The sequence below is a fragment of the Ogataea parapolymorpha genome, chromosome VII, assembly GCF_000187245.1.
Source record: "Ogataea parapolymorpha DL-1 chromosome VII, whole genome shotgun sequence".
Taxonomy (NCBI): domain Eukaryota; kingdom Fungi; phylum Ascomycota; class Pichiomycetes; order Pichiales; family Pichiaceae; genus Ogataea; species Ogataea parapolymorpha.
This window is the reverse complement of record NC_027860.1, coordinates 612042-628669: the sequence shown is the minus strand read 5'-3', so window position 1 is coordinate 628669 and position 16628 is coordinate 612042. Positions and strand designations below refer to the sequence as shown.

Below are 16628 nucleotides of genomic sequence, written 5' to 3'. Positions count from 1 at the left end.
CTGTGCATTTTTATTTTTCATCCAAAACTTTACTTAAGTTATGGCGACGCCAATCTCGGCTAACCTTCTGCTTTCGCTGAAGCCGGCAAAGTTGTTCAATAATCACGTATCGAATACACCCATAACATCCATTGATTTCGATCACACAGGCCAGTTCCTCCTAACTGCCGGTGTAGACGAAAGCATACATCTCTACGATGTCGCCAAAGGAAAACATGTCAAGCCCATCTACTCCAAGAAATACGGCTGCCATTTGGCAAAGCTGGCCCGCAAGGAAAACACTTGTGTGTTCGCATCCACCAAGGAAAATGATACAATTCGGTATCTCTCGCTGCATGATAATTCTTTCATCAGATATTTTAAAGGCCATACGGCCCTGGTGACAGATCTGGCAATGGCCGATCTTAATCATATGTTTGTTAGTGCCGCCTACGACCACACTGTCCGTCTTTGGGACACAAGGAGCGCCAATTGCCAAGCAACTCTAGTAACTGACGACAGACCGTCCTCCATAGCCCTTGATCCATCCAACACAGTCGTTGCCATTCATAACGAATATTCAAATGTTCTATCCCTGCATGCAGTGGCGCATATTACGGACCGGCCATTTACCACCGTGGTGTGCGACTTTGCCAAACCATCGTCCGTCACAAAAATTGACTTCTTGAACAATAATAAATATATCTTGATCACCACAAATTCCACAGAGCACTTCCTTCTAGACGCTTTCAATTTGAGCTTGGTAGCAAGACTACCAGGCCAGCTGCCCCTCATCGAGAGAGAATATCCCGACACGGGCAACTTGACAGTCTCTCCCGACTGTCGGTTCATCTTTGGTGGCAACGGCGATGGTTCTGTACTCGTATGGGACTTGAAGCTTTTGTCGACTCAAAGCTTGCCAGCGGTATTGTATCCAGTCAAGAAAATAGAAAATGAGACGAAAACTCTTCCGCGAATGCTTCTGTTCGACCCCCAGTACTGTGTGATGGCATCGGCCGACTCGGAGCTGTGTCTGTGGACGCCAAGCTCATAACTCACTGACATCGACATATCTGATATCGGCATTTTCTTCGCACCATTCACACCATTGCTTCAGGAAAACCACGTTGCTTTCGCTAATTGTTTCCATGTCCCCCACAACGCACAGCTGGCGCTTGGCCCGGCTGATGGAAACGTTCATACGTCTATAGTCGTTCAAAAATCCCACATCGTGCGAGTCGTTCGATCTCACCAGTGACAAAATGATCACCTCTTTTTCGCGTCCCTGGAAACCGTCCACAGTGCTGATCTCGATATCTGGAAATGGGTGCTCAGTCTCCTCTCGCAAAAGCTTTCGCAAGCTAGACACCTGAGCACTGTATGGAGAAATAATGCCTATGTCTTCCTGCTTCACATTATGGTCTTCAACCAAAGAACGAACATGTTTTAGAACCACCAAACATTCTCCGTCGTTATACCGGGACGCTTGTAGGCCCGCTGAGTCGTCTTCAGCAGAATCTGCTTCCGGGTAGTCACCTCCCTGAGTATCATACCAGATGACCTCCTCTGCAACGTTGTCGTCTTGGGGAGATTTCACATAGGGCAGGTCTGAAAGTTTGATATTTTCGACCGAGGAATGAGCGATCAGCTTCCCGCCATAGAGGGCATCACTGAAAAAACTCATGATTTTCTTGTTCATTCGGTACTGAATGTCAAGGAAGCAGGTAAACTCTTGGTGGTTTTTGTGCACTTCGATTAATCTGTCAAATAGCGTTTTACTCAACGTGTTGACCACTTTGGCATTCTTTTTGGTTTTTATCGTTGGCGACAGCTGTTTGTTATCGCCTGCAATAACCAGCTGTTTCAACGATTGGTGATACATCAGCGGGATCCAACAGGAAGGCTCCAAAGCTTGTGAAACCTCGTCTATAATTATTGTATCGAATAAATCTCCTCTTTCGCGGATACAGTTCACAATTTCCCTTGCTGAGGACCCGTGAAGAGTAGCTGCTACGACCTCAGAGTTCGACAGAACGTCGCTGTATGCTTTCTTCGATCGGAGACGCAGATCTTTCTTTAGCTCTTTGATTGTCTGATACAGTTCCCTGCGTTCTCTATAGCTCTTTGTTTTTTTGATTTTCCGGGTCAACTGGTTGATCTCTTGAAGAATGTCCTTTAATATCTCGCCAGACTCGCTCTCTGTTATGAGATCTAACGAGTGACGCAAAATCTGGGGTAGCATCCTGGCCGGATGTCCTATGCGGACCAGCCTTGAGTATTTGTTGTCGGAGAAAAAAGACGAAAGTCGCTCTAGAATAGTATCTATCGAGATATTGGACGGCCCACAGATCAGAATCCGTTTGCTGCCTTCTGATTCTCTTTTCCTCAACACCAATTGTTTGACGAGCTCCACTATGGTGCTTGTTTTCCCCGTGCCAGGAGGGCCATGGATAATACTTAAATTGCTTACTAACGAGAACTGAACGGCATTCTTTTGAGAGTCATTCAGATTGCCATTGAACCAATTGAGCTTTGTTTTTTGGTACTTTAAATTAGGTGAAATAAATGCAGACTTGCCCAAAACAAGCTTCACAAGCTCAGACGCCGTATCAGAGTCCAGCTCGCCCAATTTTCTCATCGTCGACTCCATGCGATTGTAAGTGATCTCATTATCTACCTGAACAAGCCATACCTTAGCATCAGAGTTGTAAAGAGAGTAAACTTTCTCCTCAATTTTGGCACCTTCGGCTGTCATTGAGTCGTAATTGAGCGCAATGTTAATCTGCCGTTCGCTCACAAGCACCACCACACCGTCAATCTGGACGCTGGTTTCCTCGGCGTCCTCAACGTCCTTCTTTTTAGACGAGTTCCTCAGCTTTTTAGTGTTCACGTCGGAGCTATACTTGTCCAGCTTGACAATGTCGCCGGTCTTGAAGTCGCCTGTTTGGATCGCAGCATTTTCTTTCCCGGCAATAGAAGCATGTGGAACCAGCTCCACTATTTGTTTGCCTCCAATGCCAGTCCGCACATTCGAAACGCTCAGATTTAGCACTGCTAGTCCATTGGCACTCAAGTTTTTGGGCGAGGCTCGTGAAATCAACTCAGACGTCTGGTCAAAGCTCTCCTGGCGCTCAACGGCCAAACATTCGAGAAATTGAGAGGACAGATCAACATTTGTCTGAGACATTAAAAAGAATCCTACAAAGAAAAAAAAAAGATGTACAGATATACTAAATCCGGCATGTTACATGAATCATATCTCAATTCTCTAGTGTTCAATGTATGTGCGATCTTACATGATGACCAAGTCACCAAACTTCTCCTTGTAGCCTGGCACCTCGAATCTACCCTTCGACACCATGTCTTGAACCTTCTCCTCGACGTCTGGTCTAGCCTTGACGACATCCTCCACGGTAAGTTGGTCAAATGGTCTGGCACTCTCGATGTTCTCAAGCGTCTTCTCCAAATCGGTAAGCTCGGCAAGAACAACGCTTTCCGTCTCCTTGGCGTTTTCCAAAGCCTTTGCCTCAAAGGACTCGATCAGGTTGAGTTGTTTAGAAAGGTTGGCCTTGGATGGAGTGAACTTGGAAACGTCACTCTGAATCTTGTCCACAATGGCAGTATTCTTCAATGTGCTCTTGTAGAAAGCAAAATCGACGTTGCTAGGTTGTTGTTTTAATTCGAACAAAACTCTCTTAGCCTCGTCGTTTCTCTTCTTGAACGAAGTCAATGCTGCTGCAGTCTGACCAGAAAGGCCCAATTTTGACACAATCTTGGTCCAGTCCAGCTTGTTGGCGGCAGATTTGGCAACAGAAGACATCCTTTGTTTATTGATAGTTTCCAGTAACTCCGATGATCAATTCCTCGTTAAAGTGATATTTTTATCCAGAATCGGTGAACGTGGTCAATCTAAGCTGTTTATCTTAATAGCAACCAGGTCTTTGCCTATAATCTGACCAAAGATATACTTGAACGTTTAATTTAGAATTGTAAAAAAACCGGTGTCTTTTTCTGTCGTCCAATCAACATTGGAAAAAAATCATTTGTGTGGCATTAAGTCTCGCGCACAGTTTTTCATGTCTTATGCCTTCTCAGAAAAAATATATATGCCCTTAGTACATCTTTACATCAGTATACACGATTATTGATCTCATCCATGGAATCGTAAGCAATGTCTATAGGTCCCAGAAGCAGTTTTTTCACGTAATTGACTTCCGTTGATAGCTCCGGATTCTTGCGCCGAATCTGCTTCATCTCAATTTCTATCGGGGACGTGCAGTCGATAACATCACCAATGGTGGCATCGCTATCCAAGCTATCTAAATACTCGCCTGCTTCTCTATCATCTCCAATTTGTGCAAACTGGTAGCAAATCGCCTTTTGCGGCAGATTGTTCTCTGAAAGCCTTTTCTGCGCCATCCTGATAACTCTCCCTAATGTGTATTTATCTCCATTGGGCGAGCCGTCCGTGAAAGTGACAACAAGAAGAGGCTGGCCAAGTTTGCGGTTTAGTACTTCGGGCTCAAGGATCGTCGTATACAAGTTGGTAGCGAGTGGAGTGGCACCATTTATTGCGATGTTGGCCATCACGGTGTTCAGTTGCTCTTCGGTCTCAATTCTGTCGCAATCAATATTAAACTTTTGCCTAAGAAAAGCATGGATCTCATTATTGTGGTTCATGAATTTCAGCCTCAATGGCTGTGGACTGACGTTGATTTTCATGAAAAGCTTGAGGAAATCGTGTAGTTGTTGTAATCGGTTGCCTTTCTTCATTGAGCCCGAATTATCAATGTAGAATATGATTTTGAATAAACAAAGTTGGCATAGGTCATAAAAAACATACTCCTGGTCTGGTATTCCAAACTCGGCAGCAACTTCTTTAATTCGAGTTAGACACTTGGACTGAGCTAGTTGATTAATTACAGCTTGGTCATTCGCATACAGCGGCAGCCCATCCAAGCATGAGTTTATCACCTGCTTTTCGAATACTTCTGCAAGCTTTTTGGCGTTTTTATTTCCACCAAACAGAGCTTTACGTTTCTTCCCGAGCCTTCGCAAATGCTCGTCAAACACCTTCGGTGCTTGCAGTCGATTTATGGTTCCCACGCAATACTTCAAAAGCTTTTCATAATCTTCACTAGAGTTTGACGGCGGAGGACCGCTCGGAGGCGCATATGTCTTCGAATCCGTCATTTTTCGTTCTCAATGGAGGTTTAGCTTTTAATATATACCAGCGATATGTGGCTTAGCAAAAGTCAATTATTGTATTCTTTCTTCATATTGTGGTCATCAGGGTCCGAGATGCATGCGTTTCGAAATATTTTTCTGCTGCGCCTTAGTTCGTGCTTTATCAGGCATCAAACCGCCCAAGATTTCTTGGGTTTGGCTGATAATATCGATAAGCTGCTTTCTATCCACTTCACTAGCCTCCAATTCTTGGTGCATGTGACGCTGTCTCTTTACGACAAATGTCTCCATTTGTCGCAATCTATTGAGAAATGAAGAAAGGGTACCAGTCAGTTGGTCTTGATTGGCCGACTTCAGATTATTGTTGCTGACAAGTGTTGTGTCCTCCTCGGTTTGAATTGTCAAATCTCCTGGCCCACATCTTGGAGATTGGCTTCTGCGTATACATTCCAGATCTCCTTCAATAAATGAGGAAGTGATGATGGGATCAAGGCTGAACTCGTCTGTAATCGTGGCTGGTAAGTCAGGTTGCGATGCAGTCCCCATACAATGTACTTCGTTAGGATCAAATTGTTGCTTCCTTGGCGTTTCGTCGTCGCTGTCAACAACCCTTCTTTTTCTGCCCCCTTTTCGAATCTTTGATTTCCAAGAGGAAGCTTCGGTATTTTTTACCTCCCGAGGAGTGCTGGCCATTGATATTGGTTGATTGGCGGTACAAGCGGCCGCAGTTTTCTTTTCTTCTTGGTCATCTAGGTATGACTCAATTGGGGCAAGGACGGACGATTGGATCGATTTTTCCTCTTTTCTATTGGCCCTCATTTTGGCATTCGCAGAAGGAGATTCAGAAAGCTCAGGTCCACTCGAAGAGCTGCTCAGGCTATTGATGATAGTGTCTGCAGAGTTCTCACCGATTGGTAAAACTGATATGGAACTGAACACTTTTCGATAGCTGGTCATCTAAAAGGGGCTAATTCCTTGTTCCATAAAAATATCCCTTTTTTAATACATTAGGGCTGTGTCGCATAATTAATTTACTAGAATCCATTGATAATACAGAAAGTGAAAGCAGAGGACACAAAACACACCGGTTTGTCTATCTTGCTGCTGGGGTGTCTCTCTTCTTCATATATTTGCCATTTTTGGCAAACCTTTTGGGAAGTTTCTTGTTGAAATCCTCAAGGATCTTATCCTCCTCTGCCAGAGTGGATTCCGTGCGGCTGAACTCGTCGATTGAGAACTTCTTTGACTTGGAATAGCTGTCTGCAAACTCAACATCAGTGATCGACTTCTCTAGCTCCAAGTCTTGGTCGACAACAGGATCGATACGGGGAACACCTAAAGACGCGTCTCTAGAAGAGTCTGATGGTGGTTCTCTATCCTTCCTCAGTTGGAGGGCGGCAACCTCGGCATACGAAAGCTTGCGAACTTGAATATCAATGAAATCATCTTCCAACTCAACGCCGTCGTCATGCACCTTTCTCATAGCAATCACCTTGTTGGTTGAGTCACTGATTTTCTTGAGTTGCTTTTCCTTGGTGGCGACAGTTTCGGGACCCGACACAGCAATTGATTCTTTGGCGCTTCTGTTGCCGCCAAATGGCCAGAACCAGAATCGAGTCTTCCTGGCTGTCGGTGCTTGGGCAGACACGTCACGGTACTCGAACGTGTTTAAATCAATCACTTGCGGTTCCAAGGACGTGTCGGCTTCGGAAGCAACGGGCTTGTCGAACATAAACATATTTGAATGGCAAAGAGCGTGTGTTTTGATCAAGCTAACCGACTAGGGCTTGTGCTTGTCAGCAGGGCAGATAATTAAGGAAAACAAAAAAATGGCTAGCATGCTGCTTGTATATGGGGAAATCTGACGCACTCGCCACATCGAGCGGATACCCAAAAATGTTCTCTAGCGTCATTTTTGGGGGGGCAAAAATGACAGATGTAAGCGCGCATACTCTTGCGAATAGAAGTGGACGGTTTGTATCCTCCAGTGATGGCCAGCGGGTCTCATGAGTCCTTTGGTGTTCAAAACACTGCCACAAATTTCTTATCTATGTGGCGTATCAAGCAACAGCAACATATCGTAAACAAAGCGAAATCGCCCTCGTGCATGTACATCTCTGCACCATGAAACGCGCTTCGAGTCCCATTACATATCGCTCAAGAAGGTAATCGCCTAAATTGAATTAACGTGTCCTGCACGTCTCTTATAAGAATACACTGGCTCACGGACTTCGTGACCATTTTGTTGATGCTACCAATAAGCGGGGTTTTACCTTAGATAAGATATTTTTTTTGACGTTGTTCTGGTGCAAAGATGTGTGGCAAAATTTGAAACATTGCTGGCGAAAGCTCGGTTGGAGTAATCAGGTGAGACTGCTAGATCAATTGTTGAGCGTTGTTGGGCAGTTGTTTTGGGAGATCGTTTTTTTCGGCTGAGTCCCCCCCTAAAGGATAATTTAGTAGCTTCGAAATCGGATAAATATATCTCTGTACACGATCCCTCTTTGGCAGAGCACTAAGAAGCCTAAAGATTTGTAATTGTTAACTTCTCTTCTTTGTTCTCCGAACATCTGTCATCATTTCATTGAGGCACTTTTGCAGTCTATCAGTTTGCTCTAGTTGCCTTACGGTTATTAACAAGTACAGATTATTGGCTCTCTAGCGTCTTCACTATCATAGTCACGACCCCCATTCAGCGTATATCCCAAGTGAGTGAATTCAGACCTCCTTCCAGGTGATCCGATATCTTCGAACACCATGCTACTTCAATCAAAGAAACAAAAGCTTAATAAGGTCAAAAAGCAGCAACACGAGTCAACTCCAGGAGTGAGCAGGGAAATTGCTTCTGAGGGCACCAATTCGTCTTGTGGAGTGATAAGGAAATCTGAGAGCATCCTGTCGCCGCATTTGTCAATCTTCCAGGCTCTTCACAATCCGGAGTTGGAACTCGATCTCTCGGCTCTGGAAAATGGCCCTGTACAACGAATTTCCACGCCACTTAATTTAAACTCCGAAATCCATGCTTACAACAGTTCCTATAGAAACGAAGATTTTTCTATAACGTCATGGCAATCGATACCCTCCAGCTTTGGGCTTGCTGATGCAAATGCTTCACCCGCAAATAGGGTATTGTGCAGTACAGCCAAGCTCAACAGTCCAAACATAGGTTCAATTCTCTCTAGCTCCGATAACGAAGAGCGCAATCTAGAGGATACAAGCGTGCAGAATCCAACTCATCAAGTACTGGTTTTCGACTCAGAGTCATTTTCCGAGTCTTCGGACGAGGAGCAGGATACAATCGAGCTGTCCACGGCGGCGCCCTCCTTTGTCATGCCGCGGGTCTCTGTTTCTGGCTTGAGTGGAAACGAGCTAGTTTTCCATGGCAAAGTAAGGATCCAGGTTGTCGGATATCAAAAAGAAGTGCTCTTGTCACGTCTAAGCAAGTACCGCAAAACGCTTAACCGAATTGTCTTCACTGACTCAAATCCATCGATAATGATTGTGGTCGTGAAGGACGATAACTATTTGCTTTCCGATGTCGTGGACAAGCCGTTCGTACCGTTGCTAACGGGGATCAATGTTGACTTAGCATTATTCAAAAAGTCGTTTCCGAAGAACTTGATGATTTGCGAACCAATCCAGTTACAGTCGATTACGGATGATTTGATGCCATTTATTGAATTTTTGACGAATTTGCAAGTGTCTGGATGCGACTTTAGCAAAGTGCTCGAACTTTCTATTGCGCACTATTCCATGACAAATCAGCATCTCTCCATGGATAAGGTCAATTCAATTCTGCTTGATAACTCAGCAAAGCAGCTAGGAAGCAGATCCATACACAAAGAGGCGGGTGACCCAGAGAAAAAGAAGTCATATCCAAAGCTCCACCGACACGGACTATTCTTGGGATTGACTGTGGGAATGGTGAGCCTTGCTGTATTAATGATATGGAAAGAACTGGCTTCCAATGCAGATACCAACAAACTGGAAAGCTCCACTCGAATTCACCATTTTGTTGTAAACTCCAAAGATGTGATGCACTCGGAATGCAGCAGAGGCAAGCTCAATCCACATACTATAACATTTTCGGTGAGCTCGTTGTGCGATTCCGTCATAAAAGGCTCTATAGAGAGCTGGGAATTTATCAAGACCGATTTGGATGCTTTAGGGAAGCTGTTAATAAATTCGAGCTATTTTCTTATTGAAAGAACAAAGCTCACCTTGCTGCGGATTATCGAGATGACCGAGCAAGTGCTATCATATTGATTACTGGGATACAATGAGATTCACGTGGGTATTATACAGGTTGGGCATGTGCAAGGTTTTGCTTTTCAAACACAAGCCATTAGGTAGCACTGGAACTTAACGTCCAGGTTTACACTTTAATGCACAGCATTCTAATTACTATAAACATCCGCAAGACTGTAATTATATAGGTTGCGTTTCATTTTGCAGAGTAGCTTCGTTTTCATTCTGCAACAAATCAACAGCTCCTTCCGTTCCAGGAATGTAGTTAGGATTCGATTTGTTGTGGACAGTATAATACAACGGACAAGTCTTGTTGGTTCTGATGTGGCCCAAAGCACCACATGTAGCGCATCTTCTGCTAGTAGACTTGCCTTTTCCGATACCCTTGCCGCTAATGCGGCCCTCGCTATCGATATTGATAGTATTGAGACCCTTTTTCTTTCTCTTTTCTTGCATTCTTTGAAGTTTAGCAAGCTCTTCCTCCAACTTCTTTTTGACTTTCTTATTTTCCTCTGCATCATTGGTCAGGACGATGTTGTCGGTGTCAAGTTCCATTGGATCCTCCAGAAGCTTTCGTTGTCGTCTTTTGACATACAGTTCCACCACTTTCGGATCCTTGACAATTTCCACGCGCCTCTGCAAGATTCCGTATGAGTCCTTGACCATTCTCACAATTTTGAGATACCGTGGCTTTTCTGTTCCTCCCACTTCTCGGTTAAGAGTTTCATTTGCTAGGTTCAAGTTTCGTGTGTCGTCCAGCTCACTTGGATCAACTGGGCGAGGTTTATCGCTATTTCTAGTTTTGCTGAGAGCTTTCCATTGTTTGAACCAGACCTTGGCAATTTCTTTCTCGTATATTTTTTGCTGAATAGCCACGTTATATGTGTGCGTGATACTGCTCTTTTTCTCTTCTTTATCAGGGTTCTTTGGAGGAAGAACAATCTCTTCACTCAGATTTGCCGCATTCTTGATGAAACCTCCTTTCATGGAAGTTCTCAAAAATGAGAATGCCTCTCCTCTTCCTGAAGGGTCTCCCTCACCGTAAATCTGAAGCATGGCCTTGCCATGAGTGGCAGCAACAAAATTGCGTGTGATATTCCACGGTGCGAGCTGCACGGACAGAGGACCATCGTTTGCCATGAGATCGCGTTCCTTTTTCGATCCTGCCTCATTAGCAGGAGATTGAACGGTGAGACTAGCATTTGGAGTCCCCTCCTCCAGCCTCTCTCGTTTATAGGACTCTAGGTCCTCTAATCTTTGATTACCGGCCTGCATGGCATCCAGCAAAGCAATGTCCTCGGGTGAAACAATGTTTCTAATTTCCTCGTAATTGGGAAGGGTATCTGTAAGCTTGACCTTCCAATAACCTTGGTCATTTCCACTCCTCTGATATTCCATAAATTCTTTTAATCGTTGACGATTCTGCATGTCGTTTTGGTCGGGGAAGTGGTCTGCGATATCTCTGACCAGCAATCTGCGCTCCTCGTTTCGATTCAAAACACGATAGACAACCATCTTGAGTCTATTCTTGGAAGTGGCCGTCACTTTTCTTGAGTGAGGTCCAGGAACCTCCATCACCGGTAACGTCTGGCCAACTGTAAAGACGTAGTTGACTGGACGAAGGAAAAATCTTTGTGAAGACCCTCCTCCTGAACTTCTTATCAGTAGGAAATCGGTGCTTAGTGGTTCGTGCTTGAAAATAGGTGCTCTGATCATTCTGTTGTACAGTGTCGGCACGATATGTCCTGGTTCCACGTATCCAAAGTTCCAGAACGGAGACCTATCTTGCAAGCCTAATACGTGTGTTTCTCCCACAGGGAGTTTAGGACGCATTGTGTCGTCATCATTGAGTTTCCGGTAGTAGTTGATCAGCTTAGAACACATACCGAAATTATTAAGCACGATAGGATTTTCCTCGCTGTACTCCAACATGAAGAAATTTGCAGAGTCTCCTAATGTCAAATCAGAAGACTCTCTAAATATCTCGCGTGGTTCCTTCCCTTTATCTCTCTTTTTCTTTCTGGTTTTCACCTTAGAAAACACCATGATTGTGTTCGGACGAACAGTGAATTGCGGTCTATGAGGGAACCGCATCTCTTTCTCGGATAGTCTGACTTTATAATATGGAAACTGCAACTTAAGCGCGGGCACCGAGTGGTCAATATTCATATTACCGATTGTGGCTCTCACCTTGGTCCGGTAGCTCTTTCTTAGTTGATCGTATTCTTTGTCGTTGGAAATCTTGAAGCGCAATTCCAGAGTCTTTTCGTTGGACGGAATCTTGGCCAGAATGGCTTTTCTAGCGGCTACTTCTTCTTTTTCGCTTCTTTCCTTGGCGAACAGCATATGTGGATCGTTCTGATCTAGCTTAAGGTTCAACAATTCCGTATTCAGTGATCCTTCAAAAATGAGCTCATCTTCTTCATCATCCCACCCATCGGAATCCACCCAATCAAGCTTGAGTCGCTTGGTGGCAGGTATATCAATTTCGTACCCTTCAATGATCTGATCGTCGTCCCAGTCAGCTGTGGCAATTGCAATGTCCTCGCCAAAATCTTGTATTGATTGTTTGGCCACCTCGTGTTTCTCAGGCTCTACTTGTACGCTCTGTAGGTCTGTTTCGGAAATCTCGATTATTCGTTGCTGTGTTTTGGACTCTTGTGCAGTGGATATTTTTGTGGCGTTCTTGAATGCTTTTCTGGTGTCTGTTTGGAATTCAAAAGTCAGCTTTGTGGGTAGCAATGGACGCTTGATTGGCGGAGGAACTTGGTAACTGTATCGCAACGGAATGATCGGAAAAAGGGTTTGCATTCGTATTGGTTTGCCGCGTTTGAACGTTGGATAATACAACCTCAGCAATTTTTGTCTCGCCTCAAGACGTTTTTTCTCAGATAAGGCCCTTCTGGTCTCGGCGTCGTATTCATCTTCTGATCCGTGTGCAAAACCCATCCCATCATGTTCGTCTAGACCTTGCGTGTGTTCATAATCGAGATCTGTTAGTCCAATGTTTGCCACATTGTTGTCAAATATTGTCCCTCCATGATTCTCTCCATCATCGTCCTCAACGCCCTCCATCGCCTCCTCCTGGAGCTCTTTCATAAAATCATCATCTTCGTCTGGTTCTTCTTCCTCCTCCGGCTCTTCTTCTGCCCCCTCTTTAGACAACTCTTCCTCTTCTTCGGCCAGCTCATCCTCGTCCTCGAAATCAACAGCGTCCGCAGCGTGTTCGGTAGAACCGTCGAACAGGTTGTCCAGATTCCCAAGACCAATCTGGCCGGTCAGAGCTGTGTCAAAATCTTCGTCGTCAGCTTGCGGCATTTCAATCCATCGAAGATTTGTTTATAAATGAATTAGTATTTTTTTTTCCTCAGGCTTATTTTTGAAAAATAACTTGTCTTATATTGCCAATGAAGAGATTCTTGTTTTTCAAGCACAACTACCGAAGGCTGAGTACCGTCGCGGGCAATTCTGCTGGGCAATTTCTGAAATCCAATCCGTCAACAGTCACTATCGATTCCACTTGGTATTTCCCCAATGATCCCAGAAATGCATTTGGGGAGTTCACAAAGCATCGCCTCACCAACAAGACGGTTTTTTTCGATATCGACGACATCAGCGACCACTCAATCCCTTTCCCCCACATGCTTCCTTCGCAATCGCAGTTTGAGTCCCAGGTCAGCAAATTGGGCATCCGAAATGATTCTCCGTTGTTGATTTATGATAGGAGTGACGTTTATAGCTCGTGCAGAGCCTCGTGGATGTTTGAGGTTTTTGGCCACAATTTGGAAAAAATTCACTTGCTTGACACCTTTGCCCAATCTGATATCTCCACAGATCGACCAATTGATTCTGCATCCCAATTGCCGGAATCAGAATACAAGGCTACGTTTGATAAATCTAAGGTAATTTTATTCGAGGAGCTGAAGGAGCTTGTCTTGTCAGACAAGATAGGAAAGGACTACAACGTTGTCGATGCAAGATCTGGTCCAAGGTTCAAAGGCGAAGCTCCAGAAATCCGACCAGGCTTATCGTCGGGACACATCAAAAATGCAATCAATATTCCTTTCACAGATTTTTTGACCCCTGATAAGAAATTTAAATCCGCCAGCGAAATTTTGGAACGCGCTAGGGCCGCAGGGCTTGACCAGTCGAAACCTATTATTGTTATGTGTGGCTCTGGAGTTACAGCCTGCGTTGTCAGATGTGGATTGATCTTTGCTGGTTTTGATGCGGCAAAAATGGCCGTTTACGATGGTTCCTGGACCGAATGGGCTACTAGGGCTCCGGAATTGATTGTGAAGAGCTAGTAATTAAATTCTAAATCATCATACTTAACTTCATTAAGCATTGTTCGTAGTTCAGTGGTAACGCGTTTCCACTGTTCGTATGCCGGATGAGATTTGGAGAAAATGAGTTTTTCTTCGAACAGGCGCACAATGGAATCGTATTTTGTCATTTCTCCAATCTCGAACAAGTTAAACATAAACTCATTAAATAAATTAAGATCCATCTCGTGAGGACCATCGCTTCGTATCGTGTAGTCGAACCACAATTTCAGTTTGTCCAAAACTTCCTGAAATCGGGTGATGGGTATTTTCTGAAAGGAGAGTCGTGATTTGGCTTCCACATAATTTGTATCAACCAGAATCTTGTCCATGACAAGCTTTCTCTTGGTTGGGGATTTAACGTCATTAAAAAAATCTTTCTTCCCTTTCTTTGGAGAGCGGTATAAGGAACCGGTGATTGACAAATGTCTTCTTCCCAGCTCATGTCTCAGTTCGTTCTGTATTTCGGTTGGTAGCTCATTGAAAACTTCCCAGTTGATTTCATTTTCTGGGATTCTGTATTCCTTCGTATTGGCTTTCCTTTTGGGAGTGCTCTCAGCACGCAGTGATTTTGCAGCAGGAATCGTTTCGGAATTTTTGGCAGTCGGATTAAGAGGCAGCAACCTTTGATCGGCATCCAGCCCATGGACGTTTTTCTTGGTCTCGAAAGACAGTCTATTCATTGAAATTGAGATTCCTCGCAACTCCTTCACCGCAACATTAAGCATTCGGTATAGATAACGTAACTCGTTTCCCAAAATGCCAGCTTCACGCGTAAAATGTCCAAGTCTTGAAGTCTTAGACACAAACTCGCATTCACCCATTCCGAGGTATTTCGGTGGATCAATAGGAGCGTCAGGGTGTCGAGTAGCCAATTTTAGGGTGACCGAGGAGCCCACCATTTTAGCATTTGCCAGTCTCTTACTCAATTCCTTTGCTAGATCGCTGAGAAATTTCTCCACCTCCACGTCTTTGTCAAACCTGATTCCCCAATTGACGTCAATTGAGATCGATTTTCTTTGAAAAGCTTCTGGGTTTTTGAGAATATCAATGCAAGTATCATCTAATCCTCGAGCATAGTTGTAGATCGTGGCACCAGTCTTGGGCCCAAATATAGAAATCAGTTTATCCTTGGGTATTTCGCGAATGTCCTTTACCACCAATACAGTTTTTTGCATCTCATTTTCCAGCTTTGAGCAAATTTGAGGTCCTATACCCGGCAATTCAGAGAATTTGATAGTATCTAAAAAGTCGGTGACATGACCTTCTTCGACGTAAAATGTGCCATCCGGTTTAGCTCTCCTGAGAGCTAGTTTGGCTAGCAAAACATTAGATCCACTACCACAACTCACAGAGCATTTGGTAGCGTTGTAGACTTTCTTCTTGATATCTTTCATTATCTCCAGTGGATGCTGTGAAGCACTCATACTCGATATGTCAACTAGAGCCTCGTCTACCGAAACCGGCAAAACCGAATCAATGTCGTAAGAAAGCAGAATTTCATAGAAAATGTTGGAAATCCGTTCATACTCATCAAAATTGTAGTCGAGACATACGAGGTTTGGACACAGCCTTCTCGCAGAACGCAACCACATACCGTTCTTGCAGCCATATTTTCGGGCAACATAGTTACAAGATGCAATGTCTGAGGTGTTTCCTCCATGAGTGACGCAAACGGGGACCTCGTTAATATCTATTGGGGGGTTGCAAGTCAAGGCGGAAACGGTTGCAAAGAAACAATCGAAATCGACATGCAAAATGACGTTCTTGTCTGCTGGTCGGGAATTATGGCCGCGGCTTTGAAGTGTGCCAATAGCGCGCTGCAAGAAACGTGACTTCAGATCTGCTTTCCATGAACTCAAATGGTGCAGCCTGGAATTTGCAAAAAAATTCGGCAAGAAATTCGGATGCTTGCAATTCATATGGTCAGGCATGTCAAGATCTTCTCTTTTATGTAGGTTATCATCTGGCTCTGTCACTTGCGATAATTGAGAAATCTCCGTATCATCCTGCTCCTTGGTGGTCTCGATCTTGAAATCCAGTCTGCGTTGACCGTAGTCGTTGTGAATAAGCATATAGTCTCCCCACGGCTGCAGCTTTTCAGCTTCCACACTGTCGACTATCCATTTTGGAGTCACCACCTTATAGTTCCTAAACTCCAATTTCTTCTGTGGTGTCAGGTTTTCAGCTATTATGTGAGTAGCATTACCTTTTGCCCCAAGCATGTGAATGAACTTTCCACCGTGAAGAATTATAAGTTTGTGCAACTGCTGTATGTCAGGGTCCGTCTTCCCGTTCACGTATATAACACAGTTTTGAAAAATAGGAGGGTAATCCAAATTCCGTGCTTTTTTCGTGAACTCAACGTATTCTTGGTCTTGTTGCTGCTGCTTTAAAGTTTTGTGACGAAAATACCTTTCGTAATCGCCAAATTCTAATTCCTGACTTCCTGGATCAACTTCCTCTGGGTCTAAAGAGTTTATTTCATTGATAAACAGATCACCAGGTTTGTCCTCATTTTTGTCGCCATCAACGTTCTCGTCCTTCTCCGCGTTTGTCGCTTGATCAGACGAAGTCTGGGAAGTAATAACCGGCTGATGGAGCCCGTAGTTTTGACTAAGTTTGTTCACAAATGAAATAAACTCCGAGTCGTCCATAGACCCCCAGTCTTGTGACGCAGACTCGAGCTTCACGTCTTGTTGAGTTGCATCCACTGATTCTGGCTGAGAAGAGGCGATCTGGACTTTATTCTCTGTATTGGCATTCAGCCCCGAGTTCTGCCTATTTTCGTGTTCTTTAAGCAGCAGATCTATCTCAGAATCACCAACCGACCCCCATTCTGTCACTGCTGACGAATCCATAGCTCCGTGCGATTCCCGGAGTTAAAGA

The 16628-nt window shown here is 44.3% G+C and overlaps 9 protein-coding genes across 9 annotated transcripts; 2 read left to right on the top strand and 7 right to left on the bottom strand.

Annotated features, from left to right (window-relative positions):
* Window positions 1–40: 40 nt before the first annotated feature.
* Window positions 41–1033, top strand: HPODL_02725 (Subunit of the COMPASS (Set1C) complex, which methylates histone H3 on lys 4; the record flags this gene model as incomplete). Its single annotated transcript, XM_014077041.1, has 1 exon — window positions 41–1033. The coding sequence occupies one exon, from the start codon at window positions 41–43 to the stop codon at window positions 1031–1033; it is 993 nt and encodes a 330-aa protein (XP_013932516.1).
* HPODL_02724 (DNA polymerase alpha-associated DNA helicase A) lies at window positions 1028–3166 on the bottom strand (the record flags this gene model as incomplete). Its single annotated transcript, XM_014077040.1, has 1 exon — window positions 1028–3166. One exon carries the CDS (start codon window positions 3164–3166, stop codon window positions 1028–1030), a length of 2139 nt encoding a protein of 712 aa, XP_013932515.1.
* Window positions 3167–3271: 105 nt separating this feature from the next.
* On the bottom strand, window positions 3272–3799 carry HPODL_02723 (ATP synthase subunit d, mitochondrial; the record flags this gene model as incomplete). The annotated part of the gene is made up of 1 exon (XM_014077039.1): window positions 3272–3799. One exon carries the CDS (start codon window positions 3797–3799, stop codon window positions 3272–3274), a length of 528 nt encoding a protein of 175 aa, XP_013932514.1.
* A 308-nt stretch (window positions 3800–4107) lies between these two features.
* Window positions 4108–5172, bottom strand: HPODL_02722 (uncharacterized protein; the record flags this gene model as incomplete). The annotated part of the gene is made up of 1 exon (XM_014077038.1): window positions 4108–5172. The coding sequence occupies one exon, from the start codon at window positions 5170–5172 to the stop codon at window positions 4108–4110; it is 1065 nt and encodes a 354-aa protein (XP_013932513.1).
* A 96-nt stretch (window positions 5173–5268) lies between these two features.
* Window positions 5269–6123, bottom strand: HPODL_02721 (uncharacterized protein; the record flags this gene model as incomplete). Its single annotated transcript, XM_014077037.1, has 1 exon — window positions 5269–6123. The coding sequence occupies one exon, from the start codon at window positions 6121–6123 to the stop codon at window positions 5269–5271; it is 855 nt and encodes a 284-aa protein (XP_013932512.1).
* A 136-nt stretch (window positions 6124–6259) lies between these two features.
* On the bottom strand, window positions 6260–6904 carry HPODL_02720 (uncharacterized protein; the record flags this gene model as incomplete). The annotated part of the gene is made up of 1 exon (XM_014077036.1): window positions 6260–6904. One exon carries the CDS (start codon window positions 6902–6904, stop codon window positions 6260–6262), a length of 645 nt encoding a protein of 214 aa, XP_013932511.1.
* Window positions 6905–7923: 1019 nt separating this feature from the next.
* HPODL_02719 (uncharacterized protein) lies at window positions 7924–9432 on the top strand (the record flags this gene model as incomplete). Its single annotated transcript, XM_014077035.1, has 1 exon — window positions 7924–9432. One exon carries the CDS (start codon window positions 7924–7926, stop codon window positions 9430–9432), a length of 1509 nt encoding a protein of 502 aa, XP_013932510.1.
* A 162-nt stretch (window positions 9433–9594) lies between these two features.
* On the bottom strand, window positions 9595–12732 carry HPODL_02718 (Transcription initiation factor TFIID, subunit TAF1; the record flags this gene model as incomplete). Its single annotated transcript, XM_014077034.1, has 1 exon — window positions 9595–12732. The coding sequence occupies one exon, from the start codon at window positions 12730–12732 to the stop codon at window positions 9595–9597; it is 3138 nt and encodes a 1045-aa protein (XP_013932509.1).
* A 985-nt stretch (window positions 12733–13717) lies between these two features.
* On the bottom strand, window positions 13718–16600 carry HPODL_02716 (DNA repair protein REV1; the record flags this gene model as incomplete). Its single annotated transcript, XM_014077033.1, has 1 exon — window positions 13718–16600. The coding sequence occupies one exon, from the start codon at window positions 16598–16600 to the stop codon at window positions 13718–13720; it is 2883 nt and encodes a 960-aa protein (XP_013932508.1).
* Window positions 16601–16628: the final 28 nt, after the last annotated feature.